We start from the raw sequence: 20,234 nt of genomic DNA, 5'->3' as shown, positions 1-20,234 counted from the left end.
CGTGGTGGCGGGGAGCCTGTAGCCCCAGCTACTTGGGAGGTTGAGGCACGAGAATGGTTTGAACGTGGGAGGCGGAGGTTGCAGTGGGCCAAGATCACGCCACTATACTCGAGCCTGGACAACAGAGTGAGACTTTGTCTCAAAAATAAATAAATAAATAAATAAATGCACATTATTAAAAATATTATAATGGCATTCATAAAAGAGGAGAAGTTAGGAGAGCTTGCCAGATAGCTCAATGAAAGGAAAGACTGTACGAATAAAGAAATAGCAGTTATAAGCAAAGTACTTGGCGCATAGGCATTTTCTATTACTATGACTCTTTTATGTCCAATGATAATTTTTGGTGTTACAATCTAATAAGGATACATAAATTGAGACCCATTTTTAAGGATGAGAGTAATAGGATCACTTTCACCTAGTATACCTTAGAAGAAAATTGAACATGCTATTTTTATTTTAAAATAAAATTTGCAATAACAACTGTGTCTGATATCATTTGACGAAAATACTTGAATAATTTATAAATATCATATATTTTTTTGGATTAACACCATGAAAATCAACAAATACTACAAATTAGCATGATTCTAAAGACAATATCAACACAGGATATACTATGATGAAGCGATGCTCTCTGCACTTTGTAGTCTAGGTGGCGTTTATTAAGTTCATAAGTTTAATTTTAAAAATAGATATGACACTATCTCAAGAGAGAAAATGAAAGTAAATCTAAAATTATATTTGTGATTTTACAAGCTCTAAGACTGATACTAAAGTCTTCTTATTTTATTTCGGAACTAGTATTTTTGCAGTTTATGTAATTGGTTTAAGTGAGAAATCATTAAAAACTGTATGCATAGGATTTAAGATTTTATTTTTATTAATTATGGTATTTATTCATTCTCTCAAAATTTTGCCAAGGTGTTAAGTCAGGCCTTTCTATGAGTATAAATCCTCTGATTGAAGTCCAGTTCTTGTATAATCAAAACCCATAATTTGTTATTTATAATTTCCAGCTTTATTTACTCTTATAACAAAGCTCTTTAATAAACTACTTGTTAATATTTCTATTAGATTCATGATACTGTCTTGACTGTCAATATTCAAATACTGTTTTTGAGCATTAAATATTTTGGAGAATAATGTCGACATATGGTACATCATATCTTTCCCCTCCTCATAAAGGTTATACTTGTATTCTACACCATCAGGTGACAATGATAGAAGTTTATTCCTTTAGTATCCAAAGATTAACTAGCTAGAAGTTTACAAGTCCAAAAGGGTATACACAAGAATTCACCTTGTTTAGACCACTACATTTACTGGTACGTGTGTGTGTGTCGTGTGTGTGTGTGTGTGTTTTATACTTGTTTTTGTCTATAGTTCTATGTTTAATTTTACACTATATCCTTCATCCTCAACCCCTTATAGATTATCCCAAAATTCCAAAGCAGTAGATTGGTTGAGATACAACCCTGATTTTTATGCCTTATGTGAGGTATTATCATGATGTCAATTGTATATCACTGGAGGTTTTTTTCCAATTAAAAAAATTCATCATTATTGATTTTTTAAAATTTATTTGTTGAAGGCAATAAAGGTGTTGAACATTTCACAGTTTGAAGTTAACTCTTTCCTAAGGAAAAATTATACCTACGTTAATAAAAGATAGATGGTGTGTTTATGTAATTTGATTTTTCCCCCTGTTTAATTACTTGCAGGCAGACTTAGAAATTGATCATCTCTTTCATATATATCTTTGTTTTCTGTATTTCTGAATATAGAATTATATAGACTGTGCCCTTACAGATTCACTGTCATCTTCCAGTTTATTTAAAACATGAATGACAACTTGGTTGGCAATAGAATTCTTAGAGCGTACTCTTTTCTACCCTAATCTACAAAGCTGTTGTTCGGAAAAGCTAAGTCTCCTGCTTTTCCTGAGTTTGTTCTTTTCTCTTATCACAGACTTTTAAAAATATTTTGGTATAGCTTTTACTTTTAGAGTTTTATTTTTATTTTTAATTGACAATAATACCTATATAGATTTATGAGTTACAATGTGATGTTTCAATTCATATATATATTATGGAATGATCAAATCAGGCCACCTAGCGTACAACAGGATTTTACAACATCAGATTCTAACATTTTAACACTTTTGCAGCATTCGGTGTCATAGACTCTGACTATGTTGGCTTTGGGAAAACAAGAGTATTTTCAAATTCCCTCTAGCTTTTGTTCTATATATTCACTTACAATACATTGAGCAGTCATATAGGTTTTCTGATGTTTATAAGCCAAGTGCGGCTGGGCGCGGTGGCTCAAGCCTGTAATCCCAGCACTTTGGGAGGCCGAGGCGGGCGGATCACGAGGTCAGGAGATCGAGACCATCCTGGCTAACACGGTGAAACCCCGTCTCTACTAAAAATACAAAAAGAAATTAGCCGGGCGTGGTGGCGGGCACCTGTAGTCCCAGCTACTCCGGAGGCTGAGGCAGGAGAATGGCGTGAACCCGGGAGGCGGAGCTTGCAGTGAGCCGAGATCGCGCCACTGCACTCCAGTCTGGGAGACAGAGCGAGACTCCATCTCAAAAAAAATAAAAAAATAAAAAAAAAAAAAAATAAGCCAAGTGCTATTGGTTTTAAAACACTCCTAATGGTATGTGTGCCATCTCCTAAAATAAAAAAATGCAGTTCAAGAACTTTACTATTAAAAATTTCCTGAGCCATTTTTTAGTTTTCAATCAGTCTACAATGATTTTCTGAAAGAACTTAGAGAATCAAGTACTTGAAGGATTATAATGTCCCAAAAATCTTAAAATTTATTTCCCGGTAACATTTAGTAAGCATTCCTACACAAATACTGGACAGAGAATAATCTTTTGCCACCTATTATTCTTTGTTTTAGTTGCGTAAATTAGTCTTTGTTCTATAAAAAAGATGAAGACAAAAGATCTGGGGAATTTACAAATCTAAATTTCTGAAGTGCTATTTCTTGCTATTTGATTTAGGATACAATATTAACAATTTTTTGACCAGCACTGTTGGGGCTGTGAGATGTTCAGCAATGTTGGAGTATTAAATGGTATATAATGTTGTCTCTCATTTTCGTCTTTGTCATTGGTATTTTTTGTTGAACTAGTTTGAGCATCTAAAAGTGTACTAGAATATATGAACTTTGAATAAATATTTACAACTTTCATTTTAAATCTTTACCCTAGATTAATTATTATAAACCTTTTTATATTTAAGTTAAATATAACCAACATCTTACCTAATAGACTTTAGAAAAGTAGATGCTTCCTCTATAAATAACTGTATTTTCTCTTGACTGTTTTACTAGGTAAAACCTACTGATTACAATTTTAGGAAGTTTTGCATTTATTACATGCTTATTCTTTAAAAATCACTATCTGCATATGTTCATCTAAGATCAATATTCCAACCCTCTCCAAATTTGGGAAATTTGTAAACAATTGTCAAGATCTCATGACAAATGGAAACTTCGATTTTACTCTGATAAAGAACAGATTCAGGCCGGTCACAGTGGCTCACTCCTGTAATCTCATTGCGTTGAGCCCAGGAGGCGGAGGTTGCCGTGAACCGAGATTGCGCCCCTGCACTGTGTTCCTTACCACTTTGTGCACACATCTATTGTGTACCTTGACCTTGTCAGTTTTTTTTTCCTGCATGCTCAGTGTTCAACACAATGCCAGTAGCAAAGATCCAAGCAATATATAAAGAAATAGGTGATTAAAAAAAAAAAAAACTTTGTTTTCAAAAGTAGGATACTTATTAAGACCTCACTCCTCACAGGATTGTGTGAAGCAAATAAAATGATATGTGTGGTTTATATACTACTATTTGTAATTAATCATATACATTTAAGCATTTAAGACAGCATCAATATTTCTAAACCTTTGAATTATCTTTTTAAAATAGTATACAGAATGCAAAGTTACCTCTGTGCACATGTTCTCACAACCTTGAACTTAACTGCTCATGTATTTACATACATTTATTTTAGGTTTATTTTTTTCCTTGGTGTTACTTTGCTTTGAATTTAAATTCAGATCTCTGGGATGGGAGAACAGGGTCATTACTGACAGAAAAACCCCCCAATCTAGAACTACAGGACCATCTTCCTGTGCAGTGACTGAGTATGGGAAGGAGATTTTTCTCTGCCAGTTCTTCTTTAGTCCAGAAGATCCAAAATTGTCTTTATGCTGTGGCTGAGCAAGGGTAAGGACACAAAAGAGAGGAGTTTTAGATTAGAAGTTAGGATCTCAACTCAAATAAGTACTTTGTGCAAGTGTTTTCTGCCTGACACATCTGTTTGTGATTCGTTTGCACTTAATAGTGAATGGGTTTTGCTCTCAATCTTGTAAATTTTCATTGAAACAACTCAGTAGTTGAATTTCTCCATTACACAGTAGGCACAGAAAGTCAAGTTTTGACGTTTAAAATGCATAGAACTGGACATGATGTTCCTTCCTTAAGCTGAGCCTCTTCCCCAGTCAGCAAAATTGCCATGTAAGACTCACATAGCTTATTCGTACTTTTTTCTCATTTCACTTATTAAGATGCCCAGCACAACACCTTACATCTGTGATTCCTTCTTTGATTCTAATGAGAATGGAGGAGGATGGCAGGAGTGTGGATGGGGGATGGAGTGTCTCAGCTTTCTCATGGTCCAGTGCATGCAATTTAACACTTAATCAGGTGATGAGCTGTAATTTTCATTAAAAAGGTTCAAATGTGCAAAAAAATAATAATAACCGAATAATATAGCAAACAGCCATGTACCTATCATACTGTTTTATTGTCTCACAATTTTACCATGTTTCTTTCATATTTGAAAATGAAATAGGCCCCTATAAATTAGTTAAAGCTTCCTGTAGTCACCCCTCAACTCACAAACCTCTGTTACAATCCCAGGATAAAATATCAGAATTAATTCGGGTTATACTTTTGCTTACATTTCTTTACTGTGTTATGTATGTATCCACAACTATATAAGATTCATTTTGCTTGTTTGAAAAATTGTATTTAAATAATATCTTGCCACACATGTCTTTTTGCCGCTTTTAAGTCACCTGAAGTTTTGGAGATTGATCAAAACGTACATGTAACTCTAGTTCATTTATTTTCACTACTGGGTAGAATTCTGTTACTATATGTCTCTAATACAGTTTAATTTAAGCATTTCCTGGTTATTTAGGGCATTGTAGTTTTGGTTTGCTTTATTTTTACTGCTTTAAACAATGCTATAATTAGTTTTTCATGTAGTCTCCTTGCGACCATGTATAGGAGTTTATTCTACAGTACAACTTAAATTTCTGGGTTATAATGACTATCAATCTTGTCAAATAACGTGGAAGAATGTTCTGTGGCTTCTTCTACTAGTTTATTTTTTTTCCAAATTTCTCTCCCAAGTGTTTCATACTATTTTTACATTTGTCAGTGTCAAATTAGTGTTCTCATCTCTATACATACTTGTTCCTCCTTCTTTACATTTCCTTTTATCAAATCCGTTGTGCGATGGTTTCCCATTGTTGCTTTCATTTACTTTTCCTTCAGTAGTGCTCAGTATGATCATATTCTATTAATCTTGTTAGCTTGTGGATTTTTCTCATCTGAGATTTGACTCATCTTTTTGCCTATTCTTTAATTGGATTGTTTGTGAATTTTTAATCATTTTAGGGCATCTTTATATATTTTGAACATAATCATTTGTCAAATATGTAGGATATAAATAGCTTTTACCAGTATATGGCTTATATTTTTAGTTTCTGTCTCTTTTTTTTTGTAAAATTTGAAGTTTTAATATAGTCAAAATTGTCATTTTGTTTCAAGTAAGTTTTATAAATGTGTTGTATTGTTTAGGAAATTCTCCATGCCCTGAAGTCTTAAATATATTATTCTTCATTTTCTTCTAAAAACTGTAAAATGTTACATTCCAGAAATGTTCTTAAGCTCACAGAATTAAGTTGTTTTTAATGTATCTGTGGTCCAAAGTAGAAAGTTCATATTTTAGTTTTGTTTTCTTTCTCAATATGTATAATCAGTTTTCTATGCACCATTTTATTAAAGCTTTATATTTCAGAACTTAAACAGGACTTTTGTCTTGTTTTTTCAACAAGCATTCCTGAGCCATCTCTAGAGTGGCTCAGCTCCTGAGGGGCTATATGCCTCTGGGTCATTTTTTTTTATTGGCGCATAATAGTTGTACGTATTTATAGAGTACATGTGATATTTTCATGCATGCATACAATGTGTAATGATGAAACGTGGATAATAGGGATACCCATCACCTCAAACATTTATCATTTCTTTGTGTTGGGAACATTTAAAATCTTTCCTTCTTGCTACTGTGAAATATGCAATAAATTATTGCTAGCTATATATTTACTATATTCATGAGATCAATTTATTTAGCTTACACATGTGAGTGAAAGTATGTAATATTTGTCTTTCTGTGTCTGCCACTGTTTGTGGCAAACAGTGTATGAGCATTTCTCTTTCTTCAAATCTTTGCCAGCATTTGCTATTTTCATCTCCTTGCCGGCATCACTATTTTGAAAATAGTCATTTTTAATGGGGTGAGGTGAAATCTCATTATGGTTTTAGTTTGAATTTCCTTTATAACTAGTGATATTCAGCATTTTAATGTATCTTTTGGCCATTTGTATGTCTTCTTTTGAAAAATATCTATTTAGATCTTTTGCTCATTTTTTAAATCAATTTATTTGGGGGGTTTGTTGCTATTAAGTTGTTTGAGTTCCTTATACATTCTACCTATTCATCCCTTGTCAGATGGATAGTTTGCAAATATTTTCTCCCATTCTGTAGGTTGTCTCTTCACTTTGTTGACTGGTTCCTTTGCTGTGCAGAAGATTTTTAGGTTGACACAATCCCATTTATCAAATTTTGCTTTCGTTGCTTATGCTTTTGAAGTCTTACTCAAAACATTTTTGCCCATACCAATGTCCTGGAGTATTCTTTTAACGTTTTCTTCTAGTAGTTTCATAAGTTCAGGTCTTAAATTTAAATCTTTATTTAAATTAGAGTTTATTTTGATATATAAGAGATAGTGTTCTAATTTTAATCTTCTGCATATGAATATCCAGTTTTGTCAGCATCATTTCTTAAAAAGACTATCCTTTTCCCAGTGTATATTCTTGGCGCCTTTGTTGAAACTGTGTTGGCTGTAAATGCACGTACTTATTTCTGGGTTCTGTATTCTCTTCCATTGGTCTATGTGTCTGCTTTTAGGCCATGCCATGCTCTTTTGGTTACTATACCTTTATAGTGTATTTTGAAGCCAGGTAGTGTGATGCCTCCAGCTTTGTTCTTTTTACTTAAGATTACTTTGTCTATTCATGGCATTTTGTGGGTTCCATACAACTATTAGAAAAATTGTTTTATTTCTGTGAAGAATGACATTGATTGGTATTTTGACAGAGATTGCATTGAATCTGCAGATCATTTTACATAGTGTGGACATTTTATCAATATTAATTTTTTCAATCCATGAACATGAAATATCTTTCCATTTTTTATGTGTCCTTTCAATTTTTTATCCATTGAAATTGAAGAGGATACATAAAAATGAAAAGATATTTCATGTTTTATGTTTCCATTGTAAAGATCTTTCATTTACTTAGTTAAATTTATTCTTAGGTATTTTATTATACTGTAGCTGTTTTAAATAGGATTGCTTTCTTGATTTCTTCTTCTTTGCTACTACTGTGCGCCATTTTTTGAATAGTGTATCGTTACTCACACTTGTCTACTAGTCCCATCTGTCATATATTAATTTTTTTAAATGCATGCACAGATCTTTTCTGAGTTCCCTGTTCTGGTCTGTTTTTCTATCCTACTGGCCTATTTGTCTATCCCTACACCAATATCACACTGTTTTAATTGTAACATCTTTGTATTAAGTCCTGGCATTTGGCAGGTGGATCCATCCTAGAGCTGTTCATCAAAATGCTCTCGGAACAATTCTTGACCCTTTGGTTTTGCATATAAATTCTAGAATCTGCTTTTCAATTTTCATGACAATCTCTGTTGAGATTTGATAGTGATTTCATTGAAGAGACTGATTAATTTGGAAAAAATTTAGACATATAGTCATGTCCAGTTGAGTCTTCAATAAGTTGACAATGCAGGATTTTGCTCTACTTAGAGACTTAGTCATTGTATTCTGAATTAATACAATAACATGAGTTAGGACATTAAAACAATTATCCATAGCAAGTGTTAAACTTATTAACAATATTATATGGTTTTATCAATTTATACCAATATTATATCTCCAGAAAAGGTAGAGTAGAAGATATAGATAAAATCAATTTTACTTGGTAATATCATGAGCTAAATCTAAACTTTTATGTGCATATCATTGGTTCTAAGCTTTATTTAATCACTGGATATTTTGAACTAGTTCTCCAAATTCATTTTTGTCCTAGTTGTCTGTGTTATAACATAATTGTGAAATACATTACCATCATGATACTTTTAAAACTTCAGCAATTTTTGTAAGAGGACAATGAATCCACAAGGACTAAATATCATATATTCAGTGAACCTAAAACACCGTTTATATTGATAAGTTGTTCAACTTTGTTAATTTAATAAAATCTTTTGAAGATAACTTGTATCTATATTATGTATCTATATTATTGTATCTTGTATCTGTATTAATTTATATTATTATAATTGGTAAATTTAGAAAATTTTTGGAAAACTCTTTGGAGTTAAGATAGAAATATAACATTAAAATCTGAATGTGTCTTCAAGAACATTCTGAATGGAAGAGCACAAAGCTAAAACCAATGATATCCAAATTTGCTTATAGATTTAGCCAGAGCTACATGGCAAGTAAGCATGTCCAAGGCCATAAGACATGTAATGAAATGAGAGAAACTTCATTGTTTGTCCATAGGTATTCTCTGAGGAAATGCCTCTGCGATATTAATTATAATTCGTGCATACTTTTATATTCTTAGTTTTTAGTTGTTTCAGAGTAGGCGATTGAAATTGGTCCAGCTAGCTTGCTTTTCTTCTTAAAGATGAACTGACAGGGTTTCTGGCAAGAAAATGCTGTTGGATTTATTGTTGAGAATCAGCGATTGAAGTAAGGGTGAAAGTTAGCTGTTTTTGGAGTGGTGGTTTTGGTTTTAGAAGTTGGCCTCTGGAATTCCTTGTCATGAAAAAGTCTTTGGTAGAAGAGCTAATTCCAGTAGCATTATTAGAGGACAGAGGACGTACTCCAGCGTAACATAAGGAAGAATGTGCCTAGGCAAGAAAGTCTCTATTTCTGCTTATGCTTTTTTGGCATATGTTACAGATGGCATGGCAGTGATCAAGGTTGGAGATCAAGAAACACAGCACACAGATGAGTGAGCTTCCTTGTTCTTGTTCCAGGGGGATTACCAGGTACGGATTGGTCATTAGCATGAGATTTCTCAAAATTCTCTAAAACTGGTGTGTTAGGTACACATAACACAGACCACATTTCATGTTGATACGAAGATTTTCTAATATGTATTTAGGAAACTGTCTTCTTTGAAGAAAAATACAAATTATTGGTCCCTGGGCTGATAGGTTGTAATATATTATTTTTAAGATGTAGTGATATCATACCACATCAGGATATTAGTGATTAGATACATTGCCAGTACAAAGAAATATGTTTCTCTTCTTTATCCATTTATTTTGAAATTTATCAGAGGAAAATTATGCTTACATTATAATTTTTGTGATAGGGACATGAAGGAAACTAAATAATGTCCTGTTTTATGCAGTCCAATGCCCCAAATCCTAATTTGATTGCCTTCATCAAGGGTGACATACTTTGAAATATTTGTGTGTTCAGTGACATTGCTTCATGAGGAACAATTGTTCCTACAGTTAAATTTCTGGATTTGTCTAACCAGTATTTCATGGAATAGACTGCACTTTGTTGTAAGCTTGGAGTGGTTACTTTGGAAGCAAGGATGCTAACCTATCTTTTTAATATCCATACCAGATCTTCAGCCAGCCAATGCTTTAGTATCTCCAGTGATTAAAGAGCCATGGTTTTAGAGTTAGATCAGGATTTAAATTCAGATCTGGTACATATTGCCTGTATTTTTTAAAACTTTTAGTACCCAGGTATTCTTGGCTGGATAACTGGGATAATAGTTGGCAAAATTGTTATCACATTTAGGAATAAGATATAGGAAACATAATGTCATGCTTAGAATATTGTAAGTAGTATAAAGAAATCTCTATTTACTTTCAACTTTGAAGGTCTTTGACAATAAGAAGAATATTTACCATATTAAGTTTGAATTCTGTGTCTTCCATATTTGTGCATGCTTAAATCATTGACCCTGATCAGGTCTGAATTCTGAGTTACAGGAGGAGATAATATTTCTGATGAATACAGCATCGAACTCGGAGTCAGAAGACTCTGAATTAATGCTGTCTTCAGGAATTTAGGGAACTTACTTGTGTTTTCTGTATTTCCTTTTATATCATCTGTATAATTAGATTTCAGGATCTAACTCACATCATTACAATGAGGATGAAAGGAGCCAATATCTTTTATAACTGTAAAGCAATGGACTAGCTATAGAACTATTTTGTTAAGGATAGGTAAAATTATTTTCATAAATAATATTAATCTTATAAAGCCTAGACTTTATGTAAGGGAACATTTAAATGCTAGAAGTATCTGATATAATGAAATATATCATTTTAAATGCCAAGCCCACATTAATAAAAAATTATAATGCCTAAAGCGATTAAGTCATTTCTCACATAAATATATCGCCTCTTAACTGGAAAATCATAATTGTGGCTAATCTTTTTTTTTTTTCTGAGACAGAGTCTTGCTCTGTTTCCCAGGTTGGAGTGCAGTGGTGCAATCTCGGCTCACTGCAAGCTCCACTTCCTGGGTTCACACGATTCTCCTGCCTCAGCCTCCTGAGTAGCTGGGACTACAGGCATCCGCCACCATGTCCGGCTAATTTTTTGTATTTTTAGTAGAGACAGGGTTTCACCATGTTAGCCAGGATGGTCTCAATCTCCTGACCTTGTGATCCACCCGCCTTGACCACTCAAAGTGCTGGGAATACAGGCATGAGCCACTACACCCAGCCAATTTCGGCTAATCTTTTAGAAGGCTTTCTAAATTTTTCTTATCAACAATAGGTTAATCAGTAAACCTTGTGTTCTGATTGAAATCTATGACATATGTACAATGGATGTTTGTGTATATGATTTCTTGGTATGTTGGTCAGTGAAAACACATCTTGTTGATAAATAGATTCATGATGTAGGAGTCAGATGATTCCGTTTCTGGACCAGTCTTTCTCATCAACTGTTAGTGTGACCTTTGTCAAATCACAGAAACTCCCTGGGTCTTTAGCATTAAACGTAAGAGACTTATGAGATATGTTACCTTTTGAAGAGATGTGAGGGAGAGGTTGAACATTAAGAAAACCATAGTTTCTTAAGGCTTGGAGATGGGAGATGAGGCAGCATTATACAAGCAGTGATAAGCTGGGTATGTTATATGAGATGGAAATCCAAGAATTAGAATTAAGGATGTGACACTAATTACGGTAAATGAAAAAATAAGTGAGTCCAGAAGTGGATAAATCGTAAGAGAAAACAGTTAAGTCTTAGGGCACCTCCCTTCCCTATAAGCCCATTACAAGGCTTTAAGAAGGGTTTAGAAATATGTGGTGTTTGTGACATTTGTCAGCTTTTTAACATTTGTGATTTGTTATTTCTTATCTCCTTTTTAAAAATATTCACTTATATCTAATTTTGTACTTATAATCTTACATTTTTTCTTAAAATTTTATATGTTTTAGGCCTTAAGAAACCTGGATTCATTCCTGCATGAGATGTTGTCTTTATTGGTGCAGGACTTTGAAGTACTTACTGCAATACTGATGTGAAGTAGTAATATACTGAAAAGGTGGATGGAGGTGACAAACAGGAAGTTCAGAGAGATGGTTGTTGTAAAGGAGTAGAAGTGAAAATACTAGGAATACTGGAAATAATGCAGAATGCAAATAGAGCAAAACATTTATTTAGTAACTACACTGTACAAGTCTATCCTAAAATAATATAGAACGATATGGTTTTTCCTTGCTTTCAAGATGCCTACAGTCCAGAAATGCAGTAGATGTAAGATATACATTGTAGGGGGAGAGTTGGATCAGGGTCTTAAGTATTTTAGAAAAATATAAAATAAATATGAAGAACTAGGACAAAGATAGTTTTAATGGAAGAAAACTCTTTTGTTGTTGTTGTTGTTGTTGAGACAGGATCTCACTCTGTCACCTAGGCTGGCATGCAGTGGCGCAATCACTACTCACTGTGGCCTCAGCCTCCTGGCCTCAAGCGATCCTCCCACCTCAGCCTCCCAAGTAGTTGGGACCACAGGCATGCACTACTACATGTGCTACTTTTTTAAAAAAACTTTTGTAGAGACAGGTGTGCTGCCATGTTGCCCAGGCTAGCCTTGACTTTCTGGGCTCAAATGATCCTCCTGCATCAGCCTCCCAAAGTTCTGGGATTATAGGCCTGAACCACCACACCTGGCCCAAAACTCTTTTTTTTACAATTAATGATGTTTGTCTTCTGTTTAATTTTGATAGATGTATTCTTTTAGTTTCATTAAAAGAAAATACAGAACTAAAGAAGTGCAGAATACATGGGTTGACTGCTTGCATTAGAATCAACACCATGACTAAATGGAGCTTACAGATTTTTCCCCCACTGGAAAGAATTCCAGGTAACTTTCAGGTAGTTTCTAAGAGCAGACTATAAGCTCCTGAAGGCAAGACACTGTCAAGGAACTATACAGATCTTTTAAAGTTCTCATTTATTTTAATTAATTTTTAATTGTTCAGCATAGTAATGGAGTACTGTTCCAGATACAATGATAAGTGCTGAAGTGGAAACAATAGCTTACAAGAATGTAGGTTTTTACTTCCGTACTTAAGAAATTCATACTAAAGGGGTATGTGTGTGTGTGTGTGTGTGCGCGCGCGTGCGTGTGTGTTTATAACATTTCACTGAGAGTAGTGAAAGAAAATAAGATTCCTTTATTTCCTCTTGAGCTGCTTTTGTTTCCTTTTATATTCTACTCATTCCCCAAATCCTAGTTACTGTCAGCCACAGCACTTGAGTTTGCTGAATGCCATTATTTATTCATTCATTTTTTCAAAGATTTTTTCTTTAGTACATATTGTATAAAGCAATTTCTCTTCTTGGACATGTGAGGGCTTCAGTGAAGAAAGCATGAGTTTTATATCCTAATAGCTAAGACAGATAATAAATATTCATATATAAATGTTAAATATATTTCATATATTATAATATATTAAGTGTCATACATTAGATGGTAATAAATGCTAAGGAGAAAAATATAGCAAAGAGGGTGGGTATGGCATGTAGGAGGATGTGATTGCAGTTTGAGATGAGGTGGTAAGAGAAAGTTTTGGCAAGAAGGCAAAAATTCAGTAAAGCCACCAAGGATGGGAAAGAATGATCTGGGAGTTGTCTTGCATTATAGGCAGAGAAGTGACAAGGACACAAATATCCCGAGCATGAGCATGCCTGGTGTGTGCCAAGAACAGCAAGACAGAAAGGAAGCCAACATGGCTGAAACTGAGTGAACACGTGAGAGAGCGAATACCAAAACTCAGAGAAGTAGCAGGGGTCAAATCCTGCAGGCCATTGTAAGGATTTTAACGTCTACTCATGTGAGATGAGAAGCAATTGACCTGACATAAGCTGAATGATGTTTAAATAGGATCACTCTTACTGCTGTATTAAGAATAGTTTTAAAGAGGTAAAGAGTAGAAGCGAGGAGAGTTGCTAAGAACCTATATAAGTTAAGACCAAGGTGGGAACGAGGAGGTGTTGAGAAATAGTTATATATATGTATAATAGATATACATATATATCAACACAATATGTATATTTAGTTAATGAAAATGATCTCAATATGTTCATTCATTTGTTAGGTATTCACATTTATAAGACAAAATCCCTTCACCATTTTTTTAAAACTTAAATCCTTGCATAATACAGCAAACCAACAGAGTATTTTGCATCTAAGTCTTACATCTTATTTTAAATTAACACAATAAATACACATATTTTAGTAGGAATTATACCATATAAATGTTTATTTGTGTAGTTCTCTTTTTTTTTTTTTTTTTTTGAAATGGCATCTTGCTCTGTCGCCCAGACTAAAGTGCAATGACACGATCTCGGCTCACTGCAACCTCTGCCTCCCTGGTTCAAGTGATTCTTCTGCCTCAGCCTCCTGAGTAGCTGGGATTACAGTCACCCGCTACCATGCCCAGCTAATTTTTGTAATTTTAGTACAAGCGGGGTTTTACTATGTAGGCCAGGCTGGTCTCAACCTTCTGATCTCAGGTGATCCGCCCACCTTGGCCTCCCAAAGTGCTAGGATTCCAGGTGTGAGCCACCAAGCCTGGCATTTGTGTGGTTCTACAGGTGGCAGTTCAATATTTTTTTATTTCTATCATTTGTAATTTGCATCTCAGTAGGATAAAAGGCAACCAAGAGCCACAGTTTTAATATTTATGAAGGAAAATCATTCTCTAATACTTATTTATTTAAGAAAATTATGTCTGTGTCAATATCACTTTATTTATGAGAACAAAAGTGAATAAAATCTCTCAATCTCTTAGAGTGCTTAGACAGTTTGCATTCATAAACTGTGGATAAAATGAATTTAAGTACTATATTGATTCGAAGAACTGATTCTCAGCAGTCCTATTTTTTCATCCTGACAATATTTTCTGAAAATTGTATTTCATGTAAGAATTAATAGTCAATTGCAATTTTGAATTCCTGTCTTATTTTTGTTAAATTTTACCCATTCTCTGGGCTTCCAGTGTGTCTCTGATTTTATCCATTCATTCATTCAGCAAATTGTCATTCACTAATGTCTCCATTGTCACAACAGAGGCAATTACATAAATGAATAAATTAAAATATAATATTTTGAGGATAACAGTAGAAGTATGTACAAGAAACAGAGAAAACACAAAATAAACTGACACTAACCTGCTGAAGTTGGAGGAGAAATGCATACATCCTCTCCAAATGGCAAGAAGTTATTAAAATAACGATCTAATTATTGTAAACCTTTCCTTTTATGTCTTAATATTAGCAAATTAATTAAGTCCAAATACAATGTTAGACGTAAGCCTTCCACAACGTATTCCAGCTATACAAACTCATCTTTATCCATTCTCACCTCCAATCTACACACCCACCAGCCCCACTCTGATCCCAGAGCCATGATGCTATTTGCCTTCTGTGGGCATTTGTTCATGATGTTCCTACTCCATAGTAGGAGTAATCATGTCAGAAGTTATAACTAATTGATATAAGTGGCCCAGAATTTAGTACCTTCTTTGGCACATACTGACTAAATATTTGTGGCATACTGACTTGATGTGATGTTTTATTATAATTCAATACATTTATTTATATTGATTATGTACTTACATCTAAGATATTAGCTATAAAATAGCCAGAAGTTTATAATTAGATATTCCATATAACTTAAACATTTAAAAAGCCTTTATAATACTAAAATTATGTAATTTAGATGAGGAATGAGGAGACTTGGCTTTTCAAACTGCCACCAAATGTGGCTTCTAAAACTGTGGGGGTTTTTATTGTGAAAATGGGGATTTACTTACCCTATCTATTTTATTGGATTACTGTGAAGATAAAATGAGAAAAAAAAATGGGCAAAATAACTTTTTTGTGTGAGTCCTGTATTGGTGTTCCTTATTAATACCAGAGGTATTACCACAAGTGAAATGGGTTAAATTTTACTCCTTTTAACTGAAATAACCACCAATCAAATGGTATACATATGAAAACCCTCTATTATTCATATAAAACTGGTATTGCCAATACTTTTACAGTTGTAATCCTGTTTACGATTAGAGAAATAATTTCTCTACATGAATATTAGAAAGCTGGAGGGAATGTAGTTAAGTTGTATTCTATTCAGCTGGCAGAAATTGCTGTTGAACTGTTTTCTTCTTAGCCAATTCTTATTTTTCAATGGAAAATCAATTATTGCAGGATGTTGTATACACTCTAATATTGATTGATAGCATTTGAAATTGAATTCTGTTTATTAAAGAAATTGGTAACTTTTCAAATAGAATTCAATGATCAAATGACATTTGTTATTTATTAAACATCTACCAAGTCAAAGTGAATTATTTCCTAATTCTTCATTGTGATACAAAGAACAGAATATTTACACTTTTTATGAAATAACTTGACACATAATTTTATTTCTTTGAAGATTCTCTCAGGATGATAAAATGGTTACTGATATTTTTATTGTTTGAACTGATGTCTCTATGTTATTTACATCTTTTGACACTTCCGATTATGAAAGAAATTGTGCATCCATTTTACCCTTTTAATTTTGATTATGTCATTCATAATAATCATGTAGCATAATTGGCTCCAATATAAGCAAAGTATAACTTTTTAATTTTTAATTCTTTGGATAAATAGTAAATGTATATTTATGAGGCACATGAGATGTTTTCATGCAGGCATGCAAAGAGAAACAAGCACATCATGGAGAATAGGGTATCCATGCCCTCAAGCATTTATCTTTTGACTTACAAACAATACATTATATTCATTAGGTTATTTTTAAATGTACAATTAAGTTCTTATTGACTGTAGTCACACTATTTGTGCCATTGAATAGTAGGTCTTATTTATTCTATTTTTTGTACCCTTTAACCATCCTCACCTTCCCTCCAACCCCCTACTACCATTTCCAACTTCTAGTAACCATCCTTCTACTCTCTATATCCATGAATTCAATACTTTTGATTTTTAGATCCCACAAATAAGTGAGAACATGCGATGTTTGTCTTTTGTGCCTGGCTTATTTCACGTAACACGATGATCTCCAGTTCCATCGTGTTGTTACAAATTACTGGATCTTGTTATTTTTTATGGCTGAATAGTACTCCATTGTGTATATGTACCACCTTTTCTTTATTCATTCATCTGCTGATGGACAGTTAGGTTGCTTCCAATTTTTTTTTTTTTTTTTTTTTTGAGACGGAGTCTTGCTCTGGTTGCTTCCAATTCTTAGCTGTTGTAAACAGTGTAGCAATAAACATAGGAGTACAAATATCTCCTCAATAAACTGATTTCCTTTATTTTGGATATATACCCAGCAGTAGGATTGCTGGTTAATATGATAAATCAGTTTTTAGTTTTGTGAGGAACCTCCAAACTGTTCTCCATATTGTTTGTAGCAATTTACATTCCCACCAACAGTGGACAAGGGTTCTCTTTTCTCCACATCCTCATCAGCATTTGTTATTGTCTGTCTGTTGGACATAAGCCATTTTAACTGGAGTAAAATTATATTTCGTTGTAGTTTGATTTTCATTTCTCTAATGATCAGTGGTGTTAAGCTCTTTTTCATATATCTGTTTCAAACAACCAATTTTTTGTTTTGTTGAGCTTTTGTATTTTTATCATTTTAATTTCATTTATTTCTGCTCTGTTCTTTATTATTTGTTTTCTTCTACTAATTTGGGGTTTGGTTTGCTCTTGCTTTTCTGGTTCTTTAAGATGCATCATTAGATTTTTCATTTCAACTTTTTTCTCTTTTTGGTGTACACATAGCTATAAACTTCCCACTCAGTAATGTTTTTGCATAGGTTTTAGTATATATTTCTGTTATCGTTTGTTTCAAGAAATTTTTACAATTTCTAAATTTCTTTATTGATCCACTGGTCATTCAGGAGCATATTGTTTAATTTCTATGTATTTGAATACTTTCCAAAATTCCTCTTGTTATTTCTAGATTTTTCCATTGTAGTAGGAGAAAATACTTGGTGATTTCCATTATTTTCATGTTTTAAAACTTGTTTTGTGACATAACATGTGGTCTATCCTTGAGTATGATCCATGTGCTGAGGAAAAGAATGTGTATTCCACAGCTCTTGGATGAAATGTTCTGTAAGTATCTATTGGATCCATTTGGTCTATAGTGTAGATTAAGTCTCATGTTTCTTTGTCTGATTTTCAGCTGAAAATGGGGTTTTGAAGTCTCCAACTACTATTGTAATGGAGCCTACCTCTCTCTTTAGCTCTAATATTTCCTTTACATATCTGGGTGATCCAGTGTGGGGTGCATATATATTTAAAATTGTTATATTCTCTTGCTGAATTGACCTCTTTATCATTATATAGTGACCTTCTTTGTCTCCTCTTATAGCTTTTGTCTTGAAATCTACTTTTTCTAAGTATAGGGACTCCATGTATTTGAATAGTTTCCAAAATTCCTCCTGTTATTAATTTCTGGGTTTCCATTTTTGGTTTCCATTGGCATGAAATATCTTTATCCTTCCCTTTATTTTCAGTCTATGTGTGTCTTTACAGGTTAAGTGTATTTCTTGTAGGCAACAGAACAATGGGTCTTGTTTATTCACCCATTCAGCCACTCTATATCTTTTGATTGAAGTATTTAGTCCATTTACATTCAATGTTATTACTGATAAGTTAGAATCTACACCTGCCATTTTGTTGTTTATTTTCTGATCTTCTCTTCCTTCTTTCTTTCCTTCCTGTTTTCTTCTAGTGGATTTTTCTCTAGTGATATAATTTAGTTTCTTGCTTTTTATTTTTTGCATATATATTGTATGCTTTTTGGTTTGAGGTTACCTTGAGGCTAGCAAATACTATCTTATAATCCATTATTTTAACCTGATAATAACTGAACACTATTTGCATAAAAAAACAAGCAAAAAGAAAACCAATAAAAACTCTATGCCTTAATTTCATCCCCCCCACTTTTTAGCTTTTGGTTGTTTCTGTTTGTATCTTATTATGCTGTATATTGAAAAGTTGTTGTGGTTATTATGTTTGATTGGGTCATCATTTAATCTTCTACCTAGAATAAGAGTAGTTTGCATATTACAGTTACAGTGTTACAATAATATGTGTTTTTCTGTATACATACTATTACCAATGAATTTTGGACCATCAGGTGATTATTTATTGTTCATTACTGTCATTTTCTTTCTGATTGAAGTGTACCCCATTTAGCATTTCTTGTAGGACAGCTCTGGTATTGAAATCCCTCAGCTTTTTTTAATCTGGGTATTTATTTCTCCATGTTTTAAGGATATTTTTACCAGATATACTATTCTAAGGTAAAAGGTTTTTTTTCTTCGGCACTTTAAAATAAGTCATATCACTCTCTCCTGGCCCGTAAGGTTTCCACTGAAAAGTCTGCTACCAGATGTATTGGAACTCTATTGTATGTTATTTTTTTTTCTCTTGCTGCTTTACCCTTGACCTTTGGGAGTTTGATTATTAAATGCCTTTAGGTAGTCGTTATTGGGTTAAATCTGCTTGGCACTCTATAAACTTCTTGTTCTTGGATATTGATGTATTTCTCTAGGTTTGGGACATTCTCTGTCTTTATCCCTTTGAATAAACTTTCTATCTCAATCTCTTCCTCTATTTCCTCTTTAAGGTGAATAACTCTTAGATTTGCCCTTTTGAGGTATTTCCTAGATCCTGTAGGTGTGCTTTATTTTTAAAATTCTCTCTTTTATGTCTTGGTGTATGTTAAAATAGCCTGTATTCAAGCTCACTAATCCTTTCTTTTGCTTGATCAGTTCTTCTATTAAAGACCTCTGATGCATTATTCAGCTGTGTCTACTGCATTTTTCAGCTGCAGAATTTCTGCTTGATTCCTTTTAGTTATTTCATACTCTGTTAAACTTATCTGATAGAATTCTGAATTCCTTCTCTGTGTTCTTGAGTTTCTTTGCATTTCCTCAACACAAATATTTTGAATTCTTTGTCTAAAAGGTCACATATCTCTGTTTCTCCAGGATTGTTTCTTGGTGCCTTATTTAGTTCATTAGGTGAGGTCATGTTTTCCTGTCTGGGCATTGAAGAGTTAGGTATTTATTGTAGTCTTTACTCTCTGGGCTTATTTGTAACTGTCCTTTTGGGAAGGCTTTCCAGATATTTCAAATGACTTGGTGTTATGATATAAGCTGTGTATGCTTTAGGGGCACCCTAAGCCCAGTAATGCTGTGGTTCTGGCAGACTTGTGAAGGTACAACCTTGATGGTCTAGCACAAGATCTGGGAGAAT

The 20,234-nt window shown here is 33.4% G+C and overlaps 1 protein-coding gene across 9 annotated transcripts in view; it reads left to right on the top strand.

The window, feature by feature from the left end:
- LOC105475406 (piccolo presynaptic cytomatrix protein) overlaps positions 1-20,234 on the top strand; it is a 406,277-nt gene that overhangs the window by 279,759 nt on the left and 106,284 nt on the right. Inside the window, exon 11 of one of the 9 annotated variants that reach the window (XM_071094751.1) lies at positions 9,361-9,449. The exons of the other annotated variants lie outside the window; for them this stretch is intronic. Within the exon in view, the coding sequence (XP_070950852.1) occupies positions 9,361-9,416 (56 nt within the window). The 3' untranslated portion in view covers positions 9,417-9,449. The remainder of the gene's footprint in view (positions 1-9,360; positions 9,450-20,234) is intronic. 9 annotated transcript variants of the gene reach the window in all.

Source organism: Macaca nemestrina, chromosome 4, assembly GCF_043159975.1.
Source record: "Macaca nemestrina isolate mMacNem1 chromosome 4, mMacNem.hap1, whole genome shotgun sequence".
NCBI classification, from domain to species: domain Eukaryota; kingdom Metazoa; phylum Chordata; class Mammalia; order Primates; family Cercopithecidae; genus Macaca; species Macaca nemestrina.
The sequence above is the reverse complement of the archived record's forward strand: the minus strand, read 5'-3'. Positions and strand labels throughout refer to the sequence as shown.